General features: G+C 42.1%; 2 protein-coding genes across 5 annotated transcripts in view; both read left to right on the forward strand.

Moving 5' to 3' along the window:
* The first annotated feature begins 1121 nt into the window (after positions 1-1121).
* UEVLD (UEV and lactate/malate dehyrogenase domains) lies at positions 1122-20738 on the forward strand. 3 transcript variants are annotated; one of them, XM_073347304.2, is made up of 12 exons: positions 1124-1348; positions 2769-2853; positions 3699-3764; positions 5515-5678; positions 7147-7282; positions 8698-8822; positions 9502-9607; positions 10884-11054; positions 12062-12235; positions 15657-15744; positions 16458-16581; positions 17702-20738. In XM_073347304.2, the coding sequence occupies exons 1-12, from the start codon at positions 1307-1309 to the stop codon at positions 17867-17869; spliced, it is 1449 nt and encodes a 482-aa protein (XP_073203405.2). In that variant the 5' UTR covers positions 1124-1306; the 3' UTR covers positions 17870-20738. The 3 variants fall into 3 exon arrangements, with proteins under 3 accessions (XP_073203407.2, XP_073203405.2, XP_073203406.2); XM_073347305.2 differs by lacking the exon at positions 1124-1348 and adding an exon at positions 1615-2421; XM_073347306.2 differs by lacking the exon at positions 10884-11054 and having other exon boundaries at positions 1122-1348.
* An 860-nt stretch (positions 20739-21598) lies between these two features.
* Positions 21599-24388, forward strand: part of TSG101 (tumor susceptibility 101) — a 51101-nt gene continuing 48311 nt past the window's right edge. For both annotated transcript variants that reach the window (XM_073347308.2, XM_073347307.2), the window contains exon 1: positions 21599-21726. In XM_073347308.2, coding sequence (XP_073203409.1) covers positions 21685-21726 — 42 coding nt within the window. In that variant the 5' untranslated portion in view covers positions 21599-21684. The remainder of the gene's footprint in view (positions 21727-24388) is intronic.

Raw genomic sequence — 24388 nt, forward strand, 5'->3', positions numbered from 1 at the left:
CATTCCTCCAGCCTGATGATTATGTGGCAGTTCTTGATAACGGCAGAGACTCTCTCCTGTCTTTACAGTGAGCTAATGGGATTAACTGGGTAGAGAGTGTTCACCATTGTCCAGACAGGATTTCTGCTATGCAGTTGGCGGCTTGCAGGGTGTGCATCCTATATATCACAGGTGGGCAAACATTTTGGCCCAAGGGCCACATCTGGGAATAGAAATTGTACGGTGGGCCATGAATGCTCACAGAATTGGGGTTGGGGTGCAGGAGGGGGTGAGGGCTCTGGTTAAGGGTGCGAGGCTGGGGCCAGAACTGAGTTCAGGGTGCATGGGGTGGGGCTGAGGGGTTTGGGGTGCAGGAGGGTGTTCTGGGCTGGGTTCAGAGAGCGGGAGGGGGATCACGGTTGGGGCAGGGGGCTGAAGGCTCCGGGCAGTGCTTACCTTTTCTCCGGCTCCTATGTGAGGTGCAGCCCAGCGGCTCTGCACGCTGCCCCATCCGCAGGCACCGCCCCTGCAGCTCCCATTGGCTTTGGTTCCCAGCCAATGGGAGTTGCTGGGGCAATGTGCAGAGCAGAGGCCCCTGGCTGTCCCTACAGCATAGGAGCTGTCGGGGGTCCCCCCTGCTGCTGCTGGGAGCTGCCTGGAGTGGTCCCTGACCCTGCTCCCTGGCTGGAGCACCAGAGCGAGGCAAGCCCCACACCCCACAGGGAGCTCCAGGGCCGGATTAAAACAGCTGGCGGGCCCGTGATATTGGCCGTAGTTTGCCCACCCCTGCTATCTATCCCTGAACACTGGCAAAGGTGGCACTGGCTGTCCTGTGGTGATCAGTCTGTTGGCTGCAGGCTGACACCAGCCCTCAGGTGGAGGACTATTAGGCTGGCTTCAAGGGGCCAGGTACCGTTCTCGTGGTACGGTTAAGCTGCGTGTCCAGGAGCCTAGCGTGGCCAGAGTTCAACCCGCTGAGCAGCAGCGAGGGAACCCGGAGAGCTGGCAGGGCCGGGCCCTTAGCATGCGGCCTGGGCAGCACGGGTCCAGCCCGAGCATGGCAGAGTCCACCAGGCGGGGTGGCCTGGCACGGGGGGGGCTGGCTCCGCCTGCGTAGCAAGGGCCGCGGTAGCCTGGCAGGGGCAGGGGCGGGACCGCTGGCCCGGAAACAGCTGGTCGCTCCCGCCCGGGGACATGAGGTGAGCAGCCAGCGCCGCGGCGCGCGCGCCTCCCTGGGCTGAGAGAAAGGGGGGCGTTGGTTCCTGGCGGTTGCTGTCCAGGCCGCGCGCAGGCGCCGCAGGAAGCGCGGGGAGGTGCCCCCGCCGCGATGGAGTTCTCCGAGGAGACGTTGAGGACGCAGCTGGTTAAGGTGCGCGCGCGCGCGTGCCGGGCTCCCGCCTCCCCTCAGGGCGGCGGCAGGGTCTGGGACCCGGCAGCCACGCGCTGCCCCCGCAGTGCCCGGCCTGGCCCCCCGTCGGGCTGGGTGGGGGCGCGTGGCACCCTGCCCCGCGTGTGGGAGGGAGCGGGTATCAGTGGGCAGGGAACCCCGGCTCACCCCCCCGCCGAGTGCACGCGCACCGCCGGCTCCCCTCCCCCCCCCCCCACCAGTGCATCCACCTCCCAGTCCCCCTAGTGCAGGGGTTCTCAGACTGGGGGTCGGGACCCCTCAGGGGGTCGTGAGGTTATTAAATGGGGGGGGGGCGCGAGCTGTCATCCTCCACCCCAAACCCTGCTTTGCCTCCAGCATTTGTAATGGTGTTAAATATATAAAAATGTGTTTTTAATTTACAAGGCGAGGGTCACACTCAGAGGCTTGCTATGTGAAAGGGGTCACCAGTACAAAAGTTTGAGAACCACTGAGCTAGAGCAACTGCACCCCTGCTCACCCCTACATAAGTGCACCCTCCACCCAGCTCCCCGTCCATATGTGACCCCCCCCACTCAGATGCCCAAGTGTACTGTTTTCTGCTTATTTTCCCAGTGTAGCTGCTAGTTCATTGAACCAAAATGGGGCTGCTGTTGTATGATGCTTGTCGCTTAGGTGCCTGTGTTGGGGTGTCAGTTCAAATTTCCCATGATCTGGAGCACCATATCTAAATCCTGGAAGCTGAACAATCCCAGATCCGCAAAATTGTTGGGGAGGATAAAGAATCTATAAGGCAACCTATGGAGAGGGAATGATCCAAAGGAAGTAGCTGAAGTCTGGTTTTGCAAAGGCATTAGCCCTCACCGATAATTATATTCATACCACATTTCAAATTTCAGCAGTTCCTGCTGTAAGTCTACCTTAAAATGTGGCTAGCTTTTTTTTTTTTTTTAAGAAATGTTTGGGTTTTTCCTCTACTCTCACCCAACACAACCACTATATGGATTTTGCTCCACCTCTCCAAAATTAATTCACTTATGGACAGAGACTAAGCACATAAAATTTCAATCCAAAAGGTGAATTTTTCAGATACTTTAATATGTTTGTGAGAAAATGGTTATGAAAACCCTTTAAAATGTGAAAGCCATTATAGAGTTTGCTGTTAGCAAATAACGTAATTATTTTGCTTCACCTTTTTCAAATATATTGTATAAATATATAATTGCAGATGTTAATATGCTCATAAGATTATCCTTGCCATGGAGCAATCTGTTTTAAGAATTAATTTAATGGCAAAATTGTTAGTTAAAGGTAATTAGCTGCCTCCTTCTGCCTTCTCTTCTCTTATTCTTCCCCACCTATCCTGTGCAACCAAAGAAGTAGTCCTTTCAAGTTGAAACATTCTTTTTTGTTTTGTGTACAGTATAAATTCCGGGACCTGACCATAGAAGAACTGAAAAATGTTGTTAAGATCTACCCAAACTTCAGATTCTCCATGGACACATACAGTACGAATCTGATCTAGTTACTTTGATTGTTTTTTTTCAACAGTTAATGATTGTTTGGAACTCTGACTTTTCATAGGTTCTCTATCTACAATGAAATATATCTAAATTACTGTCATTTTCAGTTTGTCTTCCTCACGTGATATCATGTGACTTTTTTTTTCAGGAGTTCATTTCCTACAGTACTTGTTGTAAGTTACCTTCAACAAACTAATCAGTATATTTTTTTTAAAAAATGAATAAATTGTAACACATCAGTGATTATACAAATTGGTAATTTCATGGATTCCATCTTATTGTTCCAGTTCACTTAAGCAAATTTAAACATAATTTGATGGATTTACATTGTTAAAAGTAAATTCCTGAATCCCCCCACCCCCAGCAAGAAGAAAAGTCCTATTGACACGAGCCTTACAGAGAAGGAAGAAGAGCAGAGGCCCCTTTTTGGAGGGATATGCAAGCTGATAAAGCACTGTAACTTGAGACCACAATGGAGAAGGTCAACAAGATGCACATAAAGTTTCCTTAGTTGTGCAACTGTCATTAAGCTTCCAATAAAGAGTGATACCAAAGGAATAAATAAAGTAACATTCTATTTTAAAAAAAGAAAGGGAGGGGGGGAAGGTCACCTGTGTGTGTTTAATTACTAGATGTAGTATCTAAGTACAAGGAATTAATCTTTGCAGTCACATTTCACTGGTAAATGTTCATTTTCAGCATACATCTGAGAGTTGAAATCAGTACTTATTTAAATGTGGAATGAAGCAGTATGGGTAATACTTAGAATTTTGTATTTAAAAAAAAATCCTCTAACCACTAAAAAAGAAAAAACTTGTTCTCGATTTCAGCTTTCAAAGACGGATCCCTTAAAGACCTCTTGAATTTCAGTGGCACTATTCCAGTGAAATATCAGGGTAAGGCTAACAACTGATAGACTGTATTTTCTACACCAAAGCCAAACACAGTGGTAAGACATTGTGTACATTTAACAGTATATCTTCCTGATTAGTCATATAGAATCTTGGAAAAGGCTTCTAATTTAGTACTGCCAAGAAGGCAGAGATATCATTGTTTCCTTTTCTAAGATGGGTGACCTGGAGAGTCTCCATGTTCCACACAAGAGTTGGATTAAGATCTCTTTCTAGATAACTTGGACTGGGCTTGAAAAATCCACTTGCTTTGGTCATCAGTGTCTGGGGTCAAAGCTATAATTTTTGTTTTGTTTTGTTTTTAAAGATAATTTCCATATATGAACATAGTGTAAAATGATCCAGTGCTATCTTCCTAAATCTGCAGATAGACAGCTCCAGTGCCTCTGCTGCTGTTCATAGCTGGTCAAGCTGCAGCAATCGCTAATCACCAAAGCAGGGGTAGTCAATTGGCAGACCCTGGGCCAAAAATAGACCACCAGACTCTTTTGAACAGACCCCAAAATCTTTCTATTTACTTATTATTATCATCATCATTATATTTTTTTAATTTTCTCTGGAGTCTGGGCTATACTTTGACCAAGAAATTTGGACCTTGACAAAAAATAGACTACCTCTGGTTCAGAGTCTTGGGGGAAGGAAGAAGCTATGAGGAAAAGCAGTGGCTGGCACTAAAGCCATTGTCTGGGTTGGAGGGAACAACTTGCACAAAGGCTGAGAAAAGAATAGCTTAGCAGAGATCTCTCCTCACTCTTGCAGTAGCCAGGAGGCCGAGAGGGAAGAAAATGGAAAGTAAGAGTGCTCTTCTCCTTATGATCAGCCAAAGGATTGGAGTGTGAGCTCACTTCTAAAAATACTTTAAGTAAAGCTGATTGACAGTTAAATTCTGTACACCAATGTTTTTTCATTTAAATTTCTGGGGTTAAATTGCGCAGATTGGCTTTAGTAGTGGGGATGGCCTCGTGGCCACCTTCAAACAGGATTACATTAATGTGAACCAGGAACCTTTTAGTTTGTGCCTGGAACATCTACATAGAGGAGTTACAACCTTTGTAGTCCAAACTGCGGGGCAGTGTAGATGCCCTAAAAGTTGACATACTCCCAGTTTCATACCTTAGCTTGTCACACACTAACCATGTAGACAAGCGCTCAGTTTACCTAAATCAACAGTAGCCACTTCTATTCCAAAATAAGAGTGCCCTCAAATACACTTGCCCTGAAATAACTAACTACATATTAGAAAACTGATTTAGTTAACTAGGTGAAAGACTGTGTAGATAAGCCCTTAGTCCTCAGGCTGGTGGGTGTTGGGTAAAGTCTTCATGCCCTGTGCTTGGATATGCAGTGTCCTCAGATAATTAGGACTCTTCCTTGAACTTGCAGTCTTTGAAGTCTAAATATAAAGCACTTAATAGAGTCTCCTCTTCATTAGCTCTCTGTTTCCAAGGTTATATAAACCCTATAAAAGTAAATAGATTGCTCTAAGAAGTTCCTTTGTTCTGAAAGTCAGACTTATTTGCTGGTAGAGCTCTGTAAATTTGACAATTTATATTTGACAGGATTTCAATCAATGATACTTAATATACCAGGTTTGGTAGGGATAGTATAAATCAATAGCATAAATAATCAAAGCAAAGAAAGTGCTATATTTTAAGGAAAACCGAACACACAATCATGATTTCAGTATACCTTCGAAATGTGGAGGTCATAACTCTTTTTGTTTTGTGTCTAACAGGTAATTCCTATAACATACCAATTTGTTTGTGGATTTTGGATTCTCATCCTTTTGCTCCTCCCATTTGCTTGCTGAAACCAACTATAAACATGGAAATCTCTGTGGGAAAACACGTAGATGCACGTGGCAGGATATACTTGCCCTATTTGCAAAACTGGAGCCACGTAAGGAAAAACAAATTCCAAGAAGAATGCGTTATATTACATATAAATTAACACTCATTTTTTTCTCTTCTCCTACATTTGTTAATCTGAAAATGTACAGTCAATGACTATGCAAACAGGAGCAGAAGATTGTTTCCCTTTAAGCAGTAGCCTTCAGTAGCAGTAGAAAAATGTCCTAATTTTAAATTGAGGAAAAAAGGGGATTAAACTTGTTTCTGTTAGAGGGAAGGATAAACCAAATAGAGATGTTTGACACATTTTCTTTTAGTGTTGTGAACAATGTCCAGTAACTGGGTAAGCTGAGGTTATATTTAGCAAGTGCAGTTTTTCAGTAAAATTATAGTAACTGATATAATAGCCTTATGTCTGGTATAGATATTATTGCAAAATCGAGATTGTTTTTGTGGGGATGACTCGTATAGAAGGTCCAAAAGCAACTTTAGTTGCCAAGTGGATTTCTTTTATGAAATGCAGTACATAGGTTACTTTAAACGTGTGGCTGTCAAGCCATAAAAAATAATTTAATGAAATCTGTTTTGTTTTTTTCAGCTAGCTTTTTAAGATAAATAAAAACAAAGCTGTTGAGGTTTTTGGAGGGGGAAGAGTGGGGGTGAGGGGTGTCATTTTCCTACTTAATGAGGAAATTTCTTTGTGAATATGTACCTGGTAATTACTGATTCATGCCCAGTCCTTACTTAGCTAAAAGGTCCATTGACCTCAATGAGAGCTTTGTCCAAATAAAGACTGCAAGATCGGGCTCTGATGCAGCTGGCCTGAAACTTCTTTAATGAGTTTTGTTTTTCTTCTTGCTGCAAAGTAGGCTATGTTTTTTCTACAGGCTTCTGCTGGTATGGGTGTGAAGATCTATGATTTGTGACCGACAGAGCTGTGCCAGCAGAAGTCCCTACTGTAGGCACAATTACACAGACAAAACTCTTTAATGGTATAGCTTGTTTTGCTTGTGGGGGGTTAGTTTTACTATTCTGGTACAGAGGCTTTGCTGGTTTACTGTGTCCACACTGGGAGTGCTTTGGCAGTAAGGTTATGCCTATACCGGTAAAGTGCTCCGTGTAGATATAGCCTTAGCCTGTATTTAGTAATATATGCTACTTTATCAGAGGCTTTCTTACGTCCAATAATGCTTCAAACAACCAATTGAGTTGGTGTTTGGTATCTTTAATTCAGTCTCTATATTCTCCACTTTTCTAATCCATACTCCCATAGTCACACATTTATATTTGTATTAATAAGGTATTAAAAATAAAATAGAAATATACTCATGGGCAGTGCTACTTTTCCTCTATCTTAAAAGTTGGTTTGGGTGTGAAAGATTGATATTTATAGTTTGGCTAAATTTATACAGTGACTCTTGATACCTTGTGATAAATTATTGCAATTTATGGGCATGCTGTTTTATCATGATAGCTAGTAAAGATTGTAAGTCTTCTCCTATATGTATGTGTTCCAGCCAAAGTCAATTATCATTGGATTAATCAAAGAAATGATTGAAAAGTTTGAGGAAGAGCTACCTCTGTATTCAGTATCATCTTCCGATGAAGCCAAGCAGTTAGAACTGCTATCCTATATTGCAAAGATAACTACAGGTGTGTAATTTGTCAGCAGATCTGAATCAATATCAATTTTATCTATGCTTTTAGTTATTTTTATTTTATCTTTTCAAGGTGGACAATAAATATTACTTAAACTTGTAGTAGTTACATTTTCCTAAAGCTCATTATTTTTCCTTTACCTTAAATTACTTTCTGACGGCATAGCTGATTTACATGTTCTCTTATGGATAATGCACTTTAAAACCGTCTTTCAATATTTTAAAAACACTTTCTGCAGTAGTATACATTGGTGCATGTAGTAGCATTAAAGGGATTACTATTATTTGTATTGTGGTAATGCCTACAGTTGCCAACCAAGATTGTACTAGAGCAGGGGTGGCCAACCTGAGCCTGAGAAGGAGCCAGAATTTACCACTGTACGTTGCCAAAGAGCCACAGTAATACGTCAGCAGCCCCCCAACCAGCTCTCCACCCAGCGCCTCCCGCCCACCAGCTGCCGATCAATGCCTCTCCCTCCTTTCCCACACCTGCTGATCATCTGTGTGCTTGGGGGTGGGGGGGAGGAGCGAGGGCATGGCAGGCTTAGGGGAGGGGGCGGGAAGGGGTGGAGTGGGAGCAGGGCTTGTGGCAGAGCCAAGGGTTGAGCTGTGAGCACCCCCTGGCACACTGGAAAGTTGGCACTTGTAGCTCCAGCCCAGGAGTCAGTGCCTACACAAGGAGCCGCAGGTTGTCCACCCCTGTACTAGAGGGATTACCTATATGGAGCAGCAGTGCGGTGTGATTTCTAAAGCACACTAAAGTGTTGCACATTAATTGGTTCATATAGACCCCTGCTGGTGCTCACTAAATACTGCTTCGTGATCTTTAATGTTAGTACTGTTTCAAACAGTGCAAACATAGCACTAGGGAATCCTAGTACACACCACCAGAGGTCTACATGGACCAATTAATGTGCAACACTTTAGTGTGCTTTAGAAATCACCCCCCACTGTAGTCCACATTACTGCTCCATGAATTCAAGGCCAGACACTGTACAAAGCAGTTCAGAGTTTTTGTCCCAAATATCTTAATCTAAACAAACAAGATGGACAAAGAGTAGCAGGGGAAATGGAAGTGTACAGAAATTAAATGAGTTGCCCAGGGTCACACTGCATTTCAGTGGCAGAGCTGGGGGAGCGTGGTTAATAGAAAAGGCGTCTATTTGAATTTTTTTCCTTGCTGATGAAGAACTTAATTTAAATGTAAATTGTAAGAATATAATTCTGTGGAAAAAATGTCTTACTCAATGGAAGCCTTGAAAATTAGTTTCCATAGTGTGACCAGCGTACTGGAGAAAACAAAGTAATTTGATTGGTCGGACCCAGGCATTATCTTTCACATTCAGTACATGTGTTTACACTGTCTTATAAAACCACCAGCTGTGATTGATTGTTTTTTTTAAATTTTAGGTGAAACTGACATGAATTCAAAGACTAGGGTGGGTGGACAGAAAAAAGATGGAGGCTTTAACAAAGTTACTGTGATTGGAGCAGGAGATCTTGGCATTGCTTGTGTACTAGCAATTGCAGCAAAGGTACTTACTCATTTTTAATAGAATAGCTATTAATATTGTCTAGTGCTGTTCCTATAATGATCTCCAACCTAGTTCTTAGTGTATTTAAAATACAAAAACAATGACTTCATTTTAAGTACTTTTAATAATTTGTGATGTTGCTTCTTTAGTTTACCTTTTTCCTATTTAAATATATTAAACTAAAAAGATAACATGTACACATTTCAAATTCAATCATCCTTTATGGGGTCCGACAGTCAGCTGTTTGTTATAAAACATCTTAATGTTGAGCACAGATTCTTCAAACTACATAAATTTGTAGTTAAGGGATATTGTCAAGGTTGTGCCCTAGATATTGTGGAGTTCTCACAGTGTATGGTATTTCTGTATGTGCTCAGTATTTGAGCACAAGAGTCACAGTTTTGGCCTTAACTTTGAGTGTCTAAGTGTAACCCTCCTAAGGTGAGTTTTGTGTATGTGGTTTAATATACTATTTGGTAATGGAACTACCAACACAGATGTCCAGTTTTCCATTTAACATTACACAATCATTGGTGATTTGGGTGTGGGCTGTTTTGGGGGGGTTTTGTGATACAATTAAAATTCTTTTTAAAGTGAGATCAAATCTCAGAAGCATCTTTTTATCAGAATAAACTGCATTTTATTCTGTTGCAGAGCTGAAATATATTTATTTGTACAGGGTGCTGCAGACCAGGTGGTTCTCTTAGACCTCTCAGAAGGAGCAGCAAAAGGAGGAACAATGGACCTGGGTATCTTTGCTCTGCCAAATGTAGAGATCAGCAAAGGTAGTCATTTTTTATATTGTAGTGGAACATATTACTGTATGTTCTGTATTTTTATTTTGCTGTATACTTATATATTTATTTACTTTATGGGAACTAGATCACCCTAGGGAGTGATAGAATCTTTCATCTCTGGTCATTAATGTAAATTCATTCTGGGTCTTCAAACACCCATTATCTTCTGATAGTTTCTCACCTCCTGAAGTGGTGTGTGCAGATTAAGACTGTGAAATGCTGGTGGCATGGTCCAGGGAAGCTGGTACTGCTCTTGTCCAATACTCTAATCTTTTCTGTTTTTAGAGGCTTAGATCTCTTGTGCTATCAATCGGGCACCTTCTAGCTGCATTCAGTTCATTTACTAGATATATTTTGTAAGATACGTTGGTTCTTTTTTAGTCCATGTTCCACCTCATGCCAAACCACCAGAACAGACTCTTTGATACAGTGTCAGCATCCTTGACTCTGAGCTAGAAGGACAAAAAGAACAGAAGCCCCTATGTGAAAGAAAGAAATGAGGATAAAGATCTTCACCAAGAATCCAGGATTATCAGGATGCAGTGTTCAGATTCTATAGCGATGGCCCCAGTATAAATACCTAGCTAGATGGGGGTTGGAAACAGGAGAGAACTTCTTTTTTAGAGATCCAAATAATGATGTCAGGAGAAGGATGCTAGTTTTTACTTCTTAGTTTCTCAGCAAGGTATAAAGAAATAAATATCAAAAAGCTAATGTAATATATGCTACCAATGCCCAGTTGTTAGAGTAGGAGCCTGGGAGTCCAGATTCCTGGGTTGTCTTCCAAGCTGTGCATCAAGCTCTGTATGATCATGAGCAAATTGAAGCCTCAGGTTTCCATCTATAAACGGGAATAATGTCAACCTTGCATGGTTCTATGAGGCGTATCTAGTTGTAAAATACTTTGAGATCCTTGGATTAAAGGTACTGTAGAAGGGGGCAAAGTACACTCATATTATAGGCAAAGCAATTCCAAAACAAAGCTCTGTATACACTTCCAACACAATAGATCGGGGATGGTGATACATAAAAATATCCTTATATATCTTTCTAGTTCAATTCTACTGTAGGAAAAAAGCTGTTAACTTAAAGGCTCTTGCGGAAAGGCAAACAAAATAGTTTTGTGTTGAACTGAACCTATATGTACTGGTTTTAGTATGGGTCATTTAAAACATTTTTGCGCCAAGTCTATCTTGACATATCTATAATTTGATAAAATGAGACTTTAAAAAAAAAACCCTCAATTTTTTTTTATGTTTATCAGATTTTTCTGCTTCTGCTAATTCAAAAGTGGTAGTGCTCACCGTTAATTCTCTGGGTAATGCTCAGTCGTATCTTGGTGTCATACAGAGCAATGTGGATCTATTCAGAGGAATTGTCCCAGCAGTAGCACATTATAGTCACAATAGTGTGCTGCTTGTCGCATCTCATCCAGGTTTGTTGGTATTTTACATGTATCTGGTTTTTTGTTCTAATCTATTTAAAGAATATCCTTTTGCCTGGTATACTCTACTGAGCAGGGAGCCAGCACTCCTAAATTCTAATCCCAGTTCTGAGATGGACTCCCTCTTCAGACTTGGGCAAACCACTATATCCGTGTGTTTCTCTATATGGAGAGGCTGTTGGTAAGATGTTGTCTTAAGCATAGTTGAGATAAAGGGGGGGAAATGAGATTATTTTCTATATCAAAAGTCTTCTTGCATATGTTTTGTTTTTGTCTATTGTTTAAACCTCATTTTATCTAGAGTCTTATGATATGTCTATCTACTGTAGTCTTATGGTATGTCCATCTACTGTAGCACCTTGCAAATGTGTTAGTGACAAGATCTCTCTCTCTCTTCCCCTATGCTGTAAGGATATATAAACACAATATGATCAAAACTTCTGTTTGATAGGCCCTTATGTTACCTTATGTTAAATACTTAGCCCCTTGTTTGTTTGGAAACACATTCATGATCATAAAACTATCATGATTCCATGATCTTGTGTCAGAACTCCAAGTAAGTTGGGAAGGAAGAAGTAGACATGAACCTACCCATCCACACACACTTAAAACATGTTACTATAACATATTAGAGAAATTGGAAAGATGACCTTTTGCTCCATTCAAAACAGGGAACGAGGAGGAGACATTTGCGAAATGGAAAGAGAACTAAACTTTAAGGTGGGGGCTAAGTTTTTTGGGGTGGTGGTGGTGAGAGAAATTATTTGAGTTTCTGATATCTTTTCTTAATATTTTATTTGAGCTATGACATGATTATTTTCAAAGCCTGACTCATTATTTTAGAAATGAGTAAGCTGCTGATAGTGTCCTGTATGCTTATACTTTGAGTTATAAAATGTTCCTGCTTTTGTTTCTTGAGTGTGAATTATAGTTTGCTGTTGTGTTGAATTTTGGGAGTAATTCTGTATGTTTTCAACAAACTTTTGTCCCATGTTTAGTGGAAATAATGACTTATGTATCATGGAAGCTGAGTGCATTTCCTAAAAGCAGAGTTATCGGAATTGGTTGTAATCTAGACACTGAGAGATTCCAATATATTATCACAAACTTGTTGAAAGCACAGACCATAGGAAAAGAGGCTTGGATTATCGGCGAACGAGGGGAAGATAAAGGTAAACTGATACATGATTATGACTTTGAATTTGAACTGTTCTAGAAAGGGGGGGGAAAGACACATCCTATGGAGAGTGTTAGTGTTTACAGCGGGGAGGCAAACTGCGCCTCAGGGGCCGTATCCGGCCCTCCAGCTGTTTTAATACGGCCCTCGAGCTCCCACCGGGGAGTGGGGTTCGGGGCTTGCCTTGCTCTGGCGCTCCAGCTGGGGAGTGGGGTCCGGAGCTTGCCCCACTACACGCAGCTCCCAGAAGCAGTGGCATGTCCCCTCTCCGGCTCCTACGTGTAGGAGCAGCCAAGGGGCTCCGCACACTGCCCCCACAGCTCTCATTATCCGGCAGCCCCAGCCAATGGGAGCTGCAGGGGCAGCACCTAGGGACAGGGCAGCATGCAGAGCTTCCTTCTGGGAGCTGCTTAAAGTAAGCGCTGCCGAGAGCCTGCATCCCTGACTCTCCCTTGCACCCCAAATCCCTGCCCCAGCCCTGATCCTCCCTCCCACCCTCGGTCCCAGCCCAGAGCACCCTCCTGCATCCCCAGCCCCTCATCCCCACCCCAGAGCCCAAACCGCCAGCCAGAGCCGCCCCACCCTCCTGCCCCCAACTCCCAATTTTGTGAGTTTTCATGGCCCACCATACAATTTCCATACCCAGATGTGGCCCTCGGGCCAAAAAGTTTGCCCACCCCTGGTTTACAGGGTGTCCCCCAAGATTCTAGAGCAGGATGGGAGCAAACAAAGATGTTCTCTGTGTGTCCCCAAATGGGGAGAAGTGTACAGAAGTACAGCCTTGATTGCTTATTTGGTATAACACTAAATTACATTAAAGATATTGAAGAGGGAGGACCCTTTTTCAGGGAAGGGAATGCATGGGAGTAAAAGTATGTGGAGGGCTGTCAGTACTTCAGAGAATACCACGTTTTCAGAGGTGCTAATCCCTGACTCATATGGATGTTCACAGTAGCTGTGGTTGCTCAGTACCTTTGCAAACTGGCTGTAGTTGATTTCCCAAGTGCACAGCAGCGACAAGAATGGAACCCAGGAGTTTTGGGTCTAGAGCAGGAGTGGGCAAAGTTTTTGGGCCGAGGGCCACATCTGGGTGGGGAAATTGTATGCAGGGTTGGGGTGTGGGAGGGGGTGTGGTGTGCAGGAATGGGCCCAGGGCAAGGGATTGGGGCAGAGGAGGGGTGTGGGCTATATGAAGGGTCTCAGGGAAGGGGGTTGGGGTGCAGAGTGCAGGAGGGGTGCAGACTGCGGGAGGGAGCTCAAGGCAGGGGGTTGGGGTGCAGGAGGGGTGTGGCGGGGGCTCAGGGCAGGGAGTTGGGGTGTGCAGGGTGTGGCAGGGGGCTCAGGACAGGGAGTTGGGGTGCGAGGTGCAGGCCAGGGGGCTTAGGGCAGGGAGTTGGGGGATGGGGTGCAGGAGGGGTTTGGGCTCCGGCTCGGTGCCGCTTACCTAAAGTGGCTCCAGGGTGGCAGTGGTGCACTGCCTGCCTGCCCTGGCCCCATGCCACGCTGCTCCAGGAAGCAGCCAGAACCACATCCCTGCATGGCCCCTGGGGGATGGGGTGGGGCACAGTGCTCCATGTACTGCCCTTGCCACGCCTCCGGGTACCTCCCCCGAAGCTCCCATTGGCCGCAGTTCCCCGTTCCCAATCAATGGGAGCTGCAGGGGGCAGTGCCTGGAGACAAGGGCAATGCACCGAGCCCTCTGCCCCCCCGCCCCCCCGGGGCCCCAGGGATCTGGCGCCCGCCGCTTCTGAGAGCAGTGCGGGGCCCGTGGCACCACGGGGGGGGGGCAGTCCTGCGGGCTGGATCCAAAGCCCTGAGGGGCTGGATTTGGCCCATGGGCTGTAGTTTGCCCACCCCTGGTCTAGAGGAAGATAGAATTGAGTTGAGTGCTCTTTACAGAACTGGATACAGTGAGATTTAGCTTCTCCCTACATTTAAAAAAAGTGATGTATGAAGGATAAAGTAATTAAAAAACCAAACAAACTAGGCTCTTTATCACATCTGTTTAAACTGCTACTCCACATAGAAATGTCAAACTTTAATTCACGATTGTGCGGCATCTGCTCCTACACAATGCAGCTACTGCTACCTTTCTCTTAAGTGTCAGGTTTTTTTTCTTCTTAAATTGAAAGCCATGCAGAGGTGGTAATTTCTTCAGAGGAGGGTTATCTCCCTTTTTCCTTCCAAAAGTTGTCCTCAAAATAATGAAATCAAATTTTTGAAAAAGCAGTTGCATCCGATGAAGTGAGCTGTAGCTCACGAAAGCTCATGCTCAAATAAATTGGTTAGTCTCTAAGGTGCCACAAGTACTCCTTTTCTTTTACCATATGAGACTAACAAATTTATTTGAGCATAAGCTTTCGTGGGCTACAGCCCACTTCATCGGATGCATAGAATGGAACATATAGTAAGAAGATACACACATACAGAGAAAGTGAAAAGGTGGAGTAAGAGGCTAATTAAGATGAGCTATTATCAGCAGGAGAAAAAAACTTTTGTAGTGATAATCAAGATGGCCCATTTAGACAGTTGACAAGAAGGTGTGAGGATATTTAACATGGGGAAATAGATTCAATATGTGTAATGACCCAGCCACTCCCAGTCTCTATTCATATCCAAGTTAATGGTATCTAGTTTGCATATTAATTCAAACTCAGCGGTTTCTCGTAGGAGTCTGTTTTTGAAGCTTTTCTGTTGCAAAATTGCCGCCTTTAAATCTGTTAGTGAGTGGCCAGAGAGGTTGAAGTGTTCTCCTACCGGTTTTTGAATGTTATGATTCCTGATGTCAGATTTGTATCCATTTATTCTATTGTGTAGAGACTGTCCGGTTTGGCCAATGTACATGGCACAGGGGCATTGCTGGCACATGATGGCATATATCACATTGGTAGATGTGCAGGTGAACAAACCCCTTTCATGTTCTCTGTGTGTGTGTGTGTGTGTGTGTGTGTATATATATATATATATATAATATATATATATATATTTTCTTACTATATGTTCCATTCTATGCATCCGATGAAGTGAGCTGTAGCCAACGAAAGCTTATGCTCTAATAAATGTGTTAGTCTCTAAGGTGCCACAAGTACTCCTGTTCTTTTTGCGGATACAGACTAACACGGCTGCTACTCTGAAACCTGTCTTTTACCATATGTGTCTTAACATTGACAATAGAAGCCACATTCTACATAGTGTACTTACTAATGCATAACAACAAATTCTGTTAAACCCTTATGTGAAGCCTTTTTTTGAACAAGTTTCTCCAGGCCAGTTCTGCCATGGAACTTAGAACTTCAGTAAGACGCCAAACTGCCCTCAGGGCCTGTACCAGTATACACTTCAGAAAATCCAGTTTAAAACTTTATCATTCCAATATTTTATAACATTGACAAAAGTTTGTTTTTAATTTGATTTAGTGCCTGCATGGAGTGGTTCTAATTTAATAACATGTCATCAAACTGAAGGAGTAGTGAATGATAACTCTCAGGAGCAGTTGGCAAACAGGTAACAACACTGTTACAACAGTAAACTTAAATTCACACCAACCTGTTACCAGAATAGTAGAGGTGTTTTTTTCCCAATCCACAGAGTTCAGAATCTCTGAATAATATGACTTTCCTTTACTACTATGAGCAAGTCTGCTTTGAAACTTTCAGGTCATTGGTATACCTTGAGTATATAGGAAAAGACTATTTTTTTTTAGTTCTGAATTTTGTTTTTCCAGTAGCTAAATATAGTTAAGTGGTAATGTTAATAGAATAAGTGTGTGCTCCTCTAAACTGTTTGCAACACTTACACTAAAATGCGTTGCATCAGCATTTATTTGATGCAGTAAACTAGGCTGTTCATAATCCTAATACATGACACTTATTTAGTACGTTCCCTCTGAGGTTCTTAAAACACTTCTTAATCAAGAATACACTGCAGTGAACAGGGTATATATTTAACATTGCTTTTCATAGAAATTAGGAAAATGTCTGCCATGATAATTTTTATTAAGTTAGCAAAATTTTACCGTTTGCATGGAGAAATTAAAAAATTGTGATCTTTGTAGAATTGGGAAATAAAGCATTGCTTTAGAATGCAATTTTTAGAGAAGTAGACAGCGGTCTTCATATGCTATGCAATACTTTTTGTGTGTTTATGGAATACTGTATGTCAAACAAAACATGGTAACTGAAGAAATTTCTAAAACCACATTTTTCTCTGTTACGTAGAGCCATGGAAGTTCTTAAAGGAAAAGGTCAAAAGTCCTGGTCTGTTGGGCTGTCAATAGCTGATCTGATTGAAAGTATACTGAAAAATAAAAGAAAGATTCATTCCATATCAACTCTGGCAAAGGTAAATATGGTATTAATTTCATATATTTTTCTATTGTGCCTTTAATCCTATTACTCATGTTAATTGTAGCCGTATATAGACCTTAGTCTTGACCAGCCATTCTACAGACACACTATTTTAGTTACTTTATTCCTACAACAGGCACCCAGCTTTTAGGATCCATCTGAAAATGAGCAAAAATCAATTATTGCAATTACTATAGTGGCCTTTCGAATTATAGGAGTTGAGAGGTGCAACATGTGCAGTGCTGGTGTCCAGCTCATCACCGATCAAGGCTATTAACACAGTTAGTTTTGGCAAAATAACAAGCAGACGTGTCATGGTTCAAAGTGCTTAATGTTGAATGCAAATCTCCCCAAAGGCCAAACATCTTCAACTCCATTTACAAGAATCCGATGCAGATTTTCTCACTTCTATATTTGTCAGATCAGGAGGCAAACTTTTCTAGTCCCTCATTTTCTAATTAGGGAAGAGAGGATATGCTTATATTTGACAAAAACAGAATCTCAGACTAGATTTTAATTAAATTTCATTCTAAAGGACTTAATTAAAGCAATATGTTGTTTATATTAGAACACACTGTGGAAACATTTTTCTTTAGTGACAAGGTCTGTGAACTTCCTATGTTGGTGACTGATCCATTTTGTGCTTGAGATTACAAAGGCTTGTTTGTGTTTCATTATGTACATAAACTTAATTTCTTCTTCTCATCATGTGAACATTTTAGCACTTGTTATGTGAAATAGCTATTCAGGTATGGGAGTGACTAATAGTGTCTTGAGATGAACATAAATTGTACAGACACTATGCAAGATTCGAACAAAAATTTAATTTTATTTTGAACAAGACTTATAAAATTTCAACTAATTTTAGTTGCAGAATGTTGATGATCTATTACTAAGATTTTTTTAAAAAGTAGAATTTTTAATCTACTATACAGTATTATAAATAACAAACTAAGCTATGCTTGTCAGCTAAACAAAGCATGTCTTGTGATTAATTATCCTTGTTTATTTAAAATTGTTAATGTACATAATTTTGTATTTTATAGTGGGCATGGGGAATGGAGATTAATGAACTTAAGAGTTGTTTTTATGTACATTCTTTTTGTCTATTTCAGGGGTGTTGCAATATAAACAGTGAAGTATTTTTAAGTATGCCATGTATTCTTGGAACCAATGGAGTGACTGAAATTATCAAACCACTGAAGGAGGATAAGTTGGTGGCAAAGAAACTGCAAAGCAGTGCAGCATCAATTCATGACCTTCAACAGCAATTGAAACTGTAAACACAATGGAATCATGCCATATCTGCTCATGAAAATGCTGGGTTTGCTAAGGGAAAATGTTTCCCTGGTAGATATAGGTTTCTGCAAACAGAAGAATTATCATTTCCTTTCAAAACTGCCTCACTCCTTCAAACCATTAGTTAAACTATGTAACAGAGAACATCACAAAATGGAAAGCTTTTTTCTTTTTTTAAAAAAGCTGTAGCTTTTGTAGTCAAAATGAAGAGATAATCTACAACTGTGTTTTGTCAAAATTTATGTAACTTTGCCTGCATTCTTTGTTACTAAGCTATGCACTATGTAGGCCTGATTTTCACATTCACTATGTTTTCGTTGTGCCTTCTGCTGGGACAAATAGGTTGTAAAGCTGACTTAGCAGTCTGTCTGCAAGTGTGTCTAGTGTAGGGAGAATCCTTGAGTGGTGTAGAGCCACTACAGAAGCAGTATGTCACCTCCCTTGTAACCTTCAGTGTAGGGGGCATGACTAGAACACCATTGCAGTCCAGCTTTTCAGTGCAGTAAAGGATTGACTAAAATGATCCTCATGCTTAGCAAACACGATAAAGCACTTCATTGTTTTCATGTAATTGAACTTAACACTAGAACACTGCTGGGAAAAATGGGAAATATTTTTTTAATGATACACCTTTGAGCTTGAGCTTTTGGGTATTGTGTATGAATGCTGTTGTATGTTCATTTAATTGTCTGAGCTTGTTTCCTAGAATTTTTCTCTGTTCTAATTGTTTTGTATGTTTTACAGCACTTTAGGTGCTTTTATGCTATATGTTTTAGAAATAACTTTTTTGTTTTAAACACTAGAGGTATGCCAACAAATACAGCATTGGTACAGATACTGTACACAGTGGTGAGGTGTTTGTGTGGGGGGAGGTGGGAATAAAGGACAATCTTACAGTTGAGTAATATAGAAGTAAATAAGACTTGGAGGCATAATTAATTCATGGAAATATATGATTCAAAGCCCATTGATGTCAGTGGGCTTTGGATCAGGTTCATAAGGAATAAAGTGACTGGGAAAGGCAACTGAATCTGAGTAGGGAGACACTCCTGGCTGACAAGGGTGAGGGGTGTACAAAAAAAGCAGGATACTAATGTTTAAAATAAACCGGAAAAGAATGCATGTTGGTACAAGTGGTTTTATCGACTTCTTAAATAATCTTTGCTTGTTCATTATGATACACTCCTAAAAGAAAAGTAGTATAATTCATCTTGTGAGTAGACTTTAGTATTCAATTGAATACTAATGATACCAAATACAGTAAAGGAGAAAATGTGGACCCAACTCTTAAAAGTGCTGGTATGTATTTCTTAAAATACCATTGCAGCTTTATGTTGGTAAAGACACAATATATGAATGAATTAGAGTGATGATACACTTGCTTGTGCCTTACACTTATACCTCAGAAAATGCCCAGTCTTAAAGAGGCTTAGTACCCTCAACAACCTTTTGGGCCTGATATGTATCACTTACAAGTCCAGTTTCCATTGTGATAGATGGGGGCACGATCTAGCCCATTGACATCATTGGGAGTTGTGATCTTCTGAGTGATCTCAGGATTGAGACCAAAAATAGGAAAACTACATTTTCCTTAATGGGATCACCATTCATATTGCCCGAGCATTTTTTTAATGATTTAATCAGTGATGGTTTGTAAATAGTGATTATTATGATAGAACAATTGAGCTGGTTGTTTAAACATAATTGAGCACTAGTCTCTAGCTGGACTGGTTTTCTTTGTAACTTATTAATATCTTCATGAATGAGCAATAACTAACTTTTCCTTAAAGTGTGGTACATTTAAAATTGTTCATAAAGAGGGCTACACTTAGCTAGAATAGATCATCTTTGTACCTTAATGTTGTATCTTATTTTGTTAAAAGCTGCAGTCCTCTTATAATTGTCACTTTATAGGATAAATTGTACTTAGCACTCATAATTCAGAAATCTGATCTAATTTTTAAATATATTAAATGCCATTGTTCAGACATTTCCAATTTTTATTTAAAAAGAAGGGATTGCAGCTTTAAAAATACATTACATGGCACTTTACATTGTTGTAGGAAGGAAATTGTGTAAAGTCACTTTTAGACTAATGGCACTAAAAGGCATCTGTTGTATGACACTTATTCTTGTTCAGAAACAGTGGGGGAAAAAGTGTTTTAGATGCACAAAGTACTTGTAAGATGTGGCCTGCTATTAAGGGCCTCTAAAATGAGGATTTTAGTTGGCCAGCCATTTCCAGTATCCTAAACAGCTGGTGTGTTGCTGCAAAACTCTTAATGTTGATATCTAGGTTCAGATATACTGAATTCATGTAATTTGTATATTGCACTGTTTTCCTGCTATTCTGTTTTCAAATTATGGTCTTAGGCGTTGATGGTGTCACGAAGTATCGAGTCGTTGTAATCTATATACTGTGCTTTCATTCAATTCTGTTTTAAATCATGGTTCTCCTGTTTTGTGGTTCTCAAGATCTAATGATTCTTGTTATGCCTCTAAATGAATTACTTACGCGAAGGTGGTTGTTGGAAAAATTAATCAAAACTGCAGTAGACAATAGGAGGACTCTAATAGTGATCATGCGCTGTCCAAGGTACCATTCTGAAGGGTCTCAACTAAAGAAACACATCAGGCACCAAGATAATAGGAGATGCTCATTAACTCTAATACTATGTTATGGTAAGTATGCTCTTGTATTAAAATATTAATCATGACTCAAACAAAATGCCATTTGTAACTACCTTTGTAGTGAATGCAAGAAATGTCTTGTTGCTTACATTACGGCTGTCAGCAATAAGCTTCATCCGTACGCTGTTAAGAAGTGGCAGTAATAAAGGATGCAGAACGTGACACCTATGCTGTCTATATATTAGTCTCTTCTATCTTATGGACTCATTTATGTGTAAAATTTAGTATGCACTCATGTGCTTACAGAAGGGGCCACTCTCCTGGTTTGCCCCTGTGGCTTAAAGCGGGGTTAATCAAGAGGCAAACTGTAGGCCAAATCTAGTCCACCAGACACTTTTTAACAGACCCTAAAATCTTTGTAAATAGTTATCTTTTTTAAAAAAAATTTTTCTTGTTCAAGAAATTTGGACCTTGACAAAAAACAGACTACCCTAGTCACAGCAAGGCCCAGTTTATACACTGCTGTCATGTAGTAGGGCTGTGGCTGGCAGTGGCTTGTGAGTACTATCTTGGGGGGCCCTCTTCTTCTCAGGTGCACTTGAAGAACTAGACTTGCTGGTGCCATTATTCCCCTTGCAGCCTGTGTGGTGCTGCCCCTGTGGGTGAGGCCCAGTCTGCTTCAGCCGAAGGGTAGAAACACTCTTGAAGGCAAGGTCCCTGCAAGGGAGACGTTCAGAACCGGTTCAGCTAAACCACTTTAAGGTGGTTGGCGCGGCTGTGTAGATGTGCTGTCCCTGAGCCACTTTCCGCTTCTTCCAGGCTCAGGCGCAGCTGCCAGGGCCCTGCCACGCCCCAGGCGTCAACGTGTGTTCGCCCCCGTCTCTCTCTCTCCTCTTCTCCCCCCCCCCACGTCACATGACCTGTCTGAAGCGCTCAGCCGTTGGCCGAGGCCCAGTATTGCCTGAACGCCCCACTATCACGTGACGAGGGCGAGCGCCGCCGAGTTCGGAAGTGACGTATCGGCCGGCGGAAATGGGTCCTGCCGGAAGCGAGCCCGCAGTGAGCTTCCTGTTTATGCAGGAGGAGGGGCCGGAGGCGCGCGCTAGGCCGCTCTCTCGTCTGCGCGGCGGCGCCGGTGACGGCGGCCAGTCAGGGGGGCGAGGCTGCCATGGCGCTGTCCGAGAGCCAGCTGAAGAAGATGCTCGCCAAGGTAAGCGGCCGCTCCCGAGACGCTGCCGCCCGGGAAGCGGCCGCTCCACCCCCCTCACACACACACACACCCTGTCGGCTCCGCCACACGCCCGGCATCGGGCGGCCTGGTCTGTTCTGCTCCCCCCGCCCCGCAATATCTCGTAGATCCGCCTGCTTTTCCCGACCCGCCTCCAAGCTGGGGTCCGTCCCCCTCCTGCCCTTTCCCCGGGGGTTCCCGTCCTGGACGCCTCGCTGGGGTGGGGCTGGAGCAGCCAGGCGAGACCCGCCCCCGCCCGTGGGAGGCTATTGTGTAGGGAGCCCTGAGCCGGCGGGCGGTGCACGGACTCCTGCTGGGGGTGGGGGGGCCTCGTCTCCAGGCGCCTGCAGCGAGTCTCCCCCCCGCCCCGTGCGGAGAGGCAGCGCTGCGTCTTGCCTCTGCCGCCGCCACTCTACGGTGGGCTAAGGGACCGCATAGGTGTCTCTGGGACAGGAGCCGGCCCTACCTGGTCTTCGCCCCTGGGGCGGGGGTGATGCAGGAGTCAGCAGAATTTAGCTGCTTTGGCTGCCTTCTTCCCTCGCCGGTAGCTGGAAAAACCACCCCTTTTGCTTGTGGCTCAGGGAAACCTGATCTCAGAGTTATTGCCAGAAAATAATTATAGGTCCCCGTCGTGCTTCGCTGGCTCTGAGCACTTCAGTTTGACAGCGGTTCGGAAGCTGCCCTCCTGTTAACCTGCTGAACAAGCCATCGGCTTAAACTGGTGCTGAGGAGTCAGGACTCCGTAGTTCTACTAACTTTCTTTGTGATCTTGAGCACATCGGTTTTACATTTGTGCTTCCATTTCCCCATAATGCATTGAAGTGTTTGATTTTGTTCCTTGGCTGAAAGATTTTATATAAATGTAAAGTATTCTAGTAACAAGTCTAGTAAGTGTGGTGGTATCACCATTTCTAAGAGGGCTTTTTAAATAGTGGTTGGGTTCAGCCAAATGGGGTTTAACTATTTTTTTACTGAAGTGCCTAGGAGCCCTACTTGTGAACCTTCATTATGCTAAGCGCTGTACAAATACAAAGAAAAAAGACAGTACTTGCCTTGTGGTTACTTACTGTGTCTCAAATTGGTTTTAAAACCACCACGCTAGGGATCAGCAAGAACCACTTGTACAGCAGATGCTGCCATTACACAAAAAAAGGAACAAAATTGTACTGAGTGGGGTATTTGCATGGCAGTGTTAGCACTTTCCATATTAACATTAAAATACTCACTTATTTCTGTATTACATTGGTTACTGTTGTAGGTTTCCCCTGTACCATTGATATTTAGCAAAAAATAAAACATTTATGTTTAGAAATTGATTTTGCACTTATGATTGAACCAAAAATTAATGGGTTGTAATAGTTGTGCACATCCTTCGGCTGTACAAAATTGAGAAAATAGCGCTAATAAACTTAGCGGTTGTAAATTTTTGGAAACCAGAGACTGCCAGTAATTAACATTCAGAGTATTTTTTTAGATGTGTGAGACAACCTTTATTAATTCTCAGGTAGTAAACCTTTATTTGTGGTCACTTACTAGTCATGGTCAATCAAATTGACAGATGAAAACTCAATCTCTGAGATTGTTTTCCTATGTTAACTTAAAACATTTCAGTGGTCACCTGACAAACACATTAGCAGTCACACAAGGACTTGTTTGGTGCCTTCAGTAACAGTGAAGAAAACGTACTGAAGAGTCTTCAAGAAAAGCTGCTCCACCTAAATGTTGAAGCTGAGGCCCATGCTAAAATCCTACTGAGCTAATCCCTGCCACCAGCTACTGTCATCAGAAAGTTGCACTGTATTGTAATATTTAAAGGCTTTTCATATTGGGTGTACAGTATTGATTACTTCACATTTCAGAGGGGTATGGGCAGGGTTTCATCTTTGAAGTTACGCTTATGAACTTTCTAAAAAATTAGATCTAATTTGACTGTATAAAAAAACAGGAAAGTAATCCGTTTGACTTTCTGAGAAAGAAATTGTGATTGGTGAGGTAGCGAGTTTCTGTTTTTCACTTTGGAGGTCCATGCAGACGATTGGAAGAGTGTTAATCAGATCATATTTATATATAAAGAAATTCATCCTGATTTGCTACATATGACCTCAGTGAAAACTGCTGTTCACCTACTAGCAGATGAAAGTAGAGGCTTCTTTAATCTCTCTCCACTTCTTTGAACTTGCTTTCACAGAAAAGAAATTATACTTCTTAAATGTGTGGCTATAAGGAGACTTTTAGGTATTTCTAATGGGAAATATTCAAAAACTGTAACAGTAAATGACTTCTAATTTAAGTGAACGTAAAGAGTTCTGCAAGTATTTACTGCTGTCACTGACTTACTGTGTGAGCTTGGGCAAATCACTTAGGCTCTGTGCCTCTGTTTCCTGATCTATAAAATGGAAGTATTTACTGTTGTTTGTAAAGTGGCTTGAGATCTGTGACTGAAAAAGCATTATATGTAAGAGCTAAATATTTGCTCAGATTAATACATTTAGAAGTCCATAGCTGCTTATTTTCTCACAGGGATTTTGGAGACTCTCTCTGAACCCTTATTCAAACTGACAGTTTATATTTTGAACCATTATTCAAAGGGCATAAAATATTAGATCAAAAACTTTGCTTATTTAATACAAATTGGAGTGAAAAG

This window comes from Lepidochelys kempii, chromosome 6 (genome assembly GCF_965140285.1).
Source record: "Lepidochelys kempii isolate rLepKem1 chromosome 6, rLepKem1.hap1, whole genome shotgun sequence".
Lineage (NCBI taxonomy): Eukaryota > Metazoa > Chordata > Testudines > Cheloniidae > Lepidochelys > Lepidochelys kempii.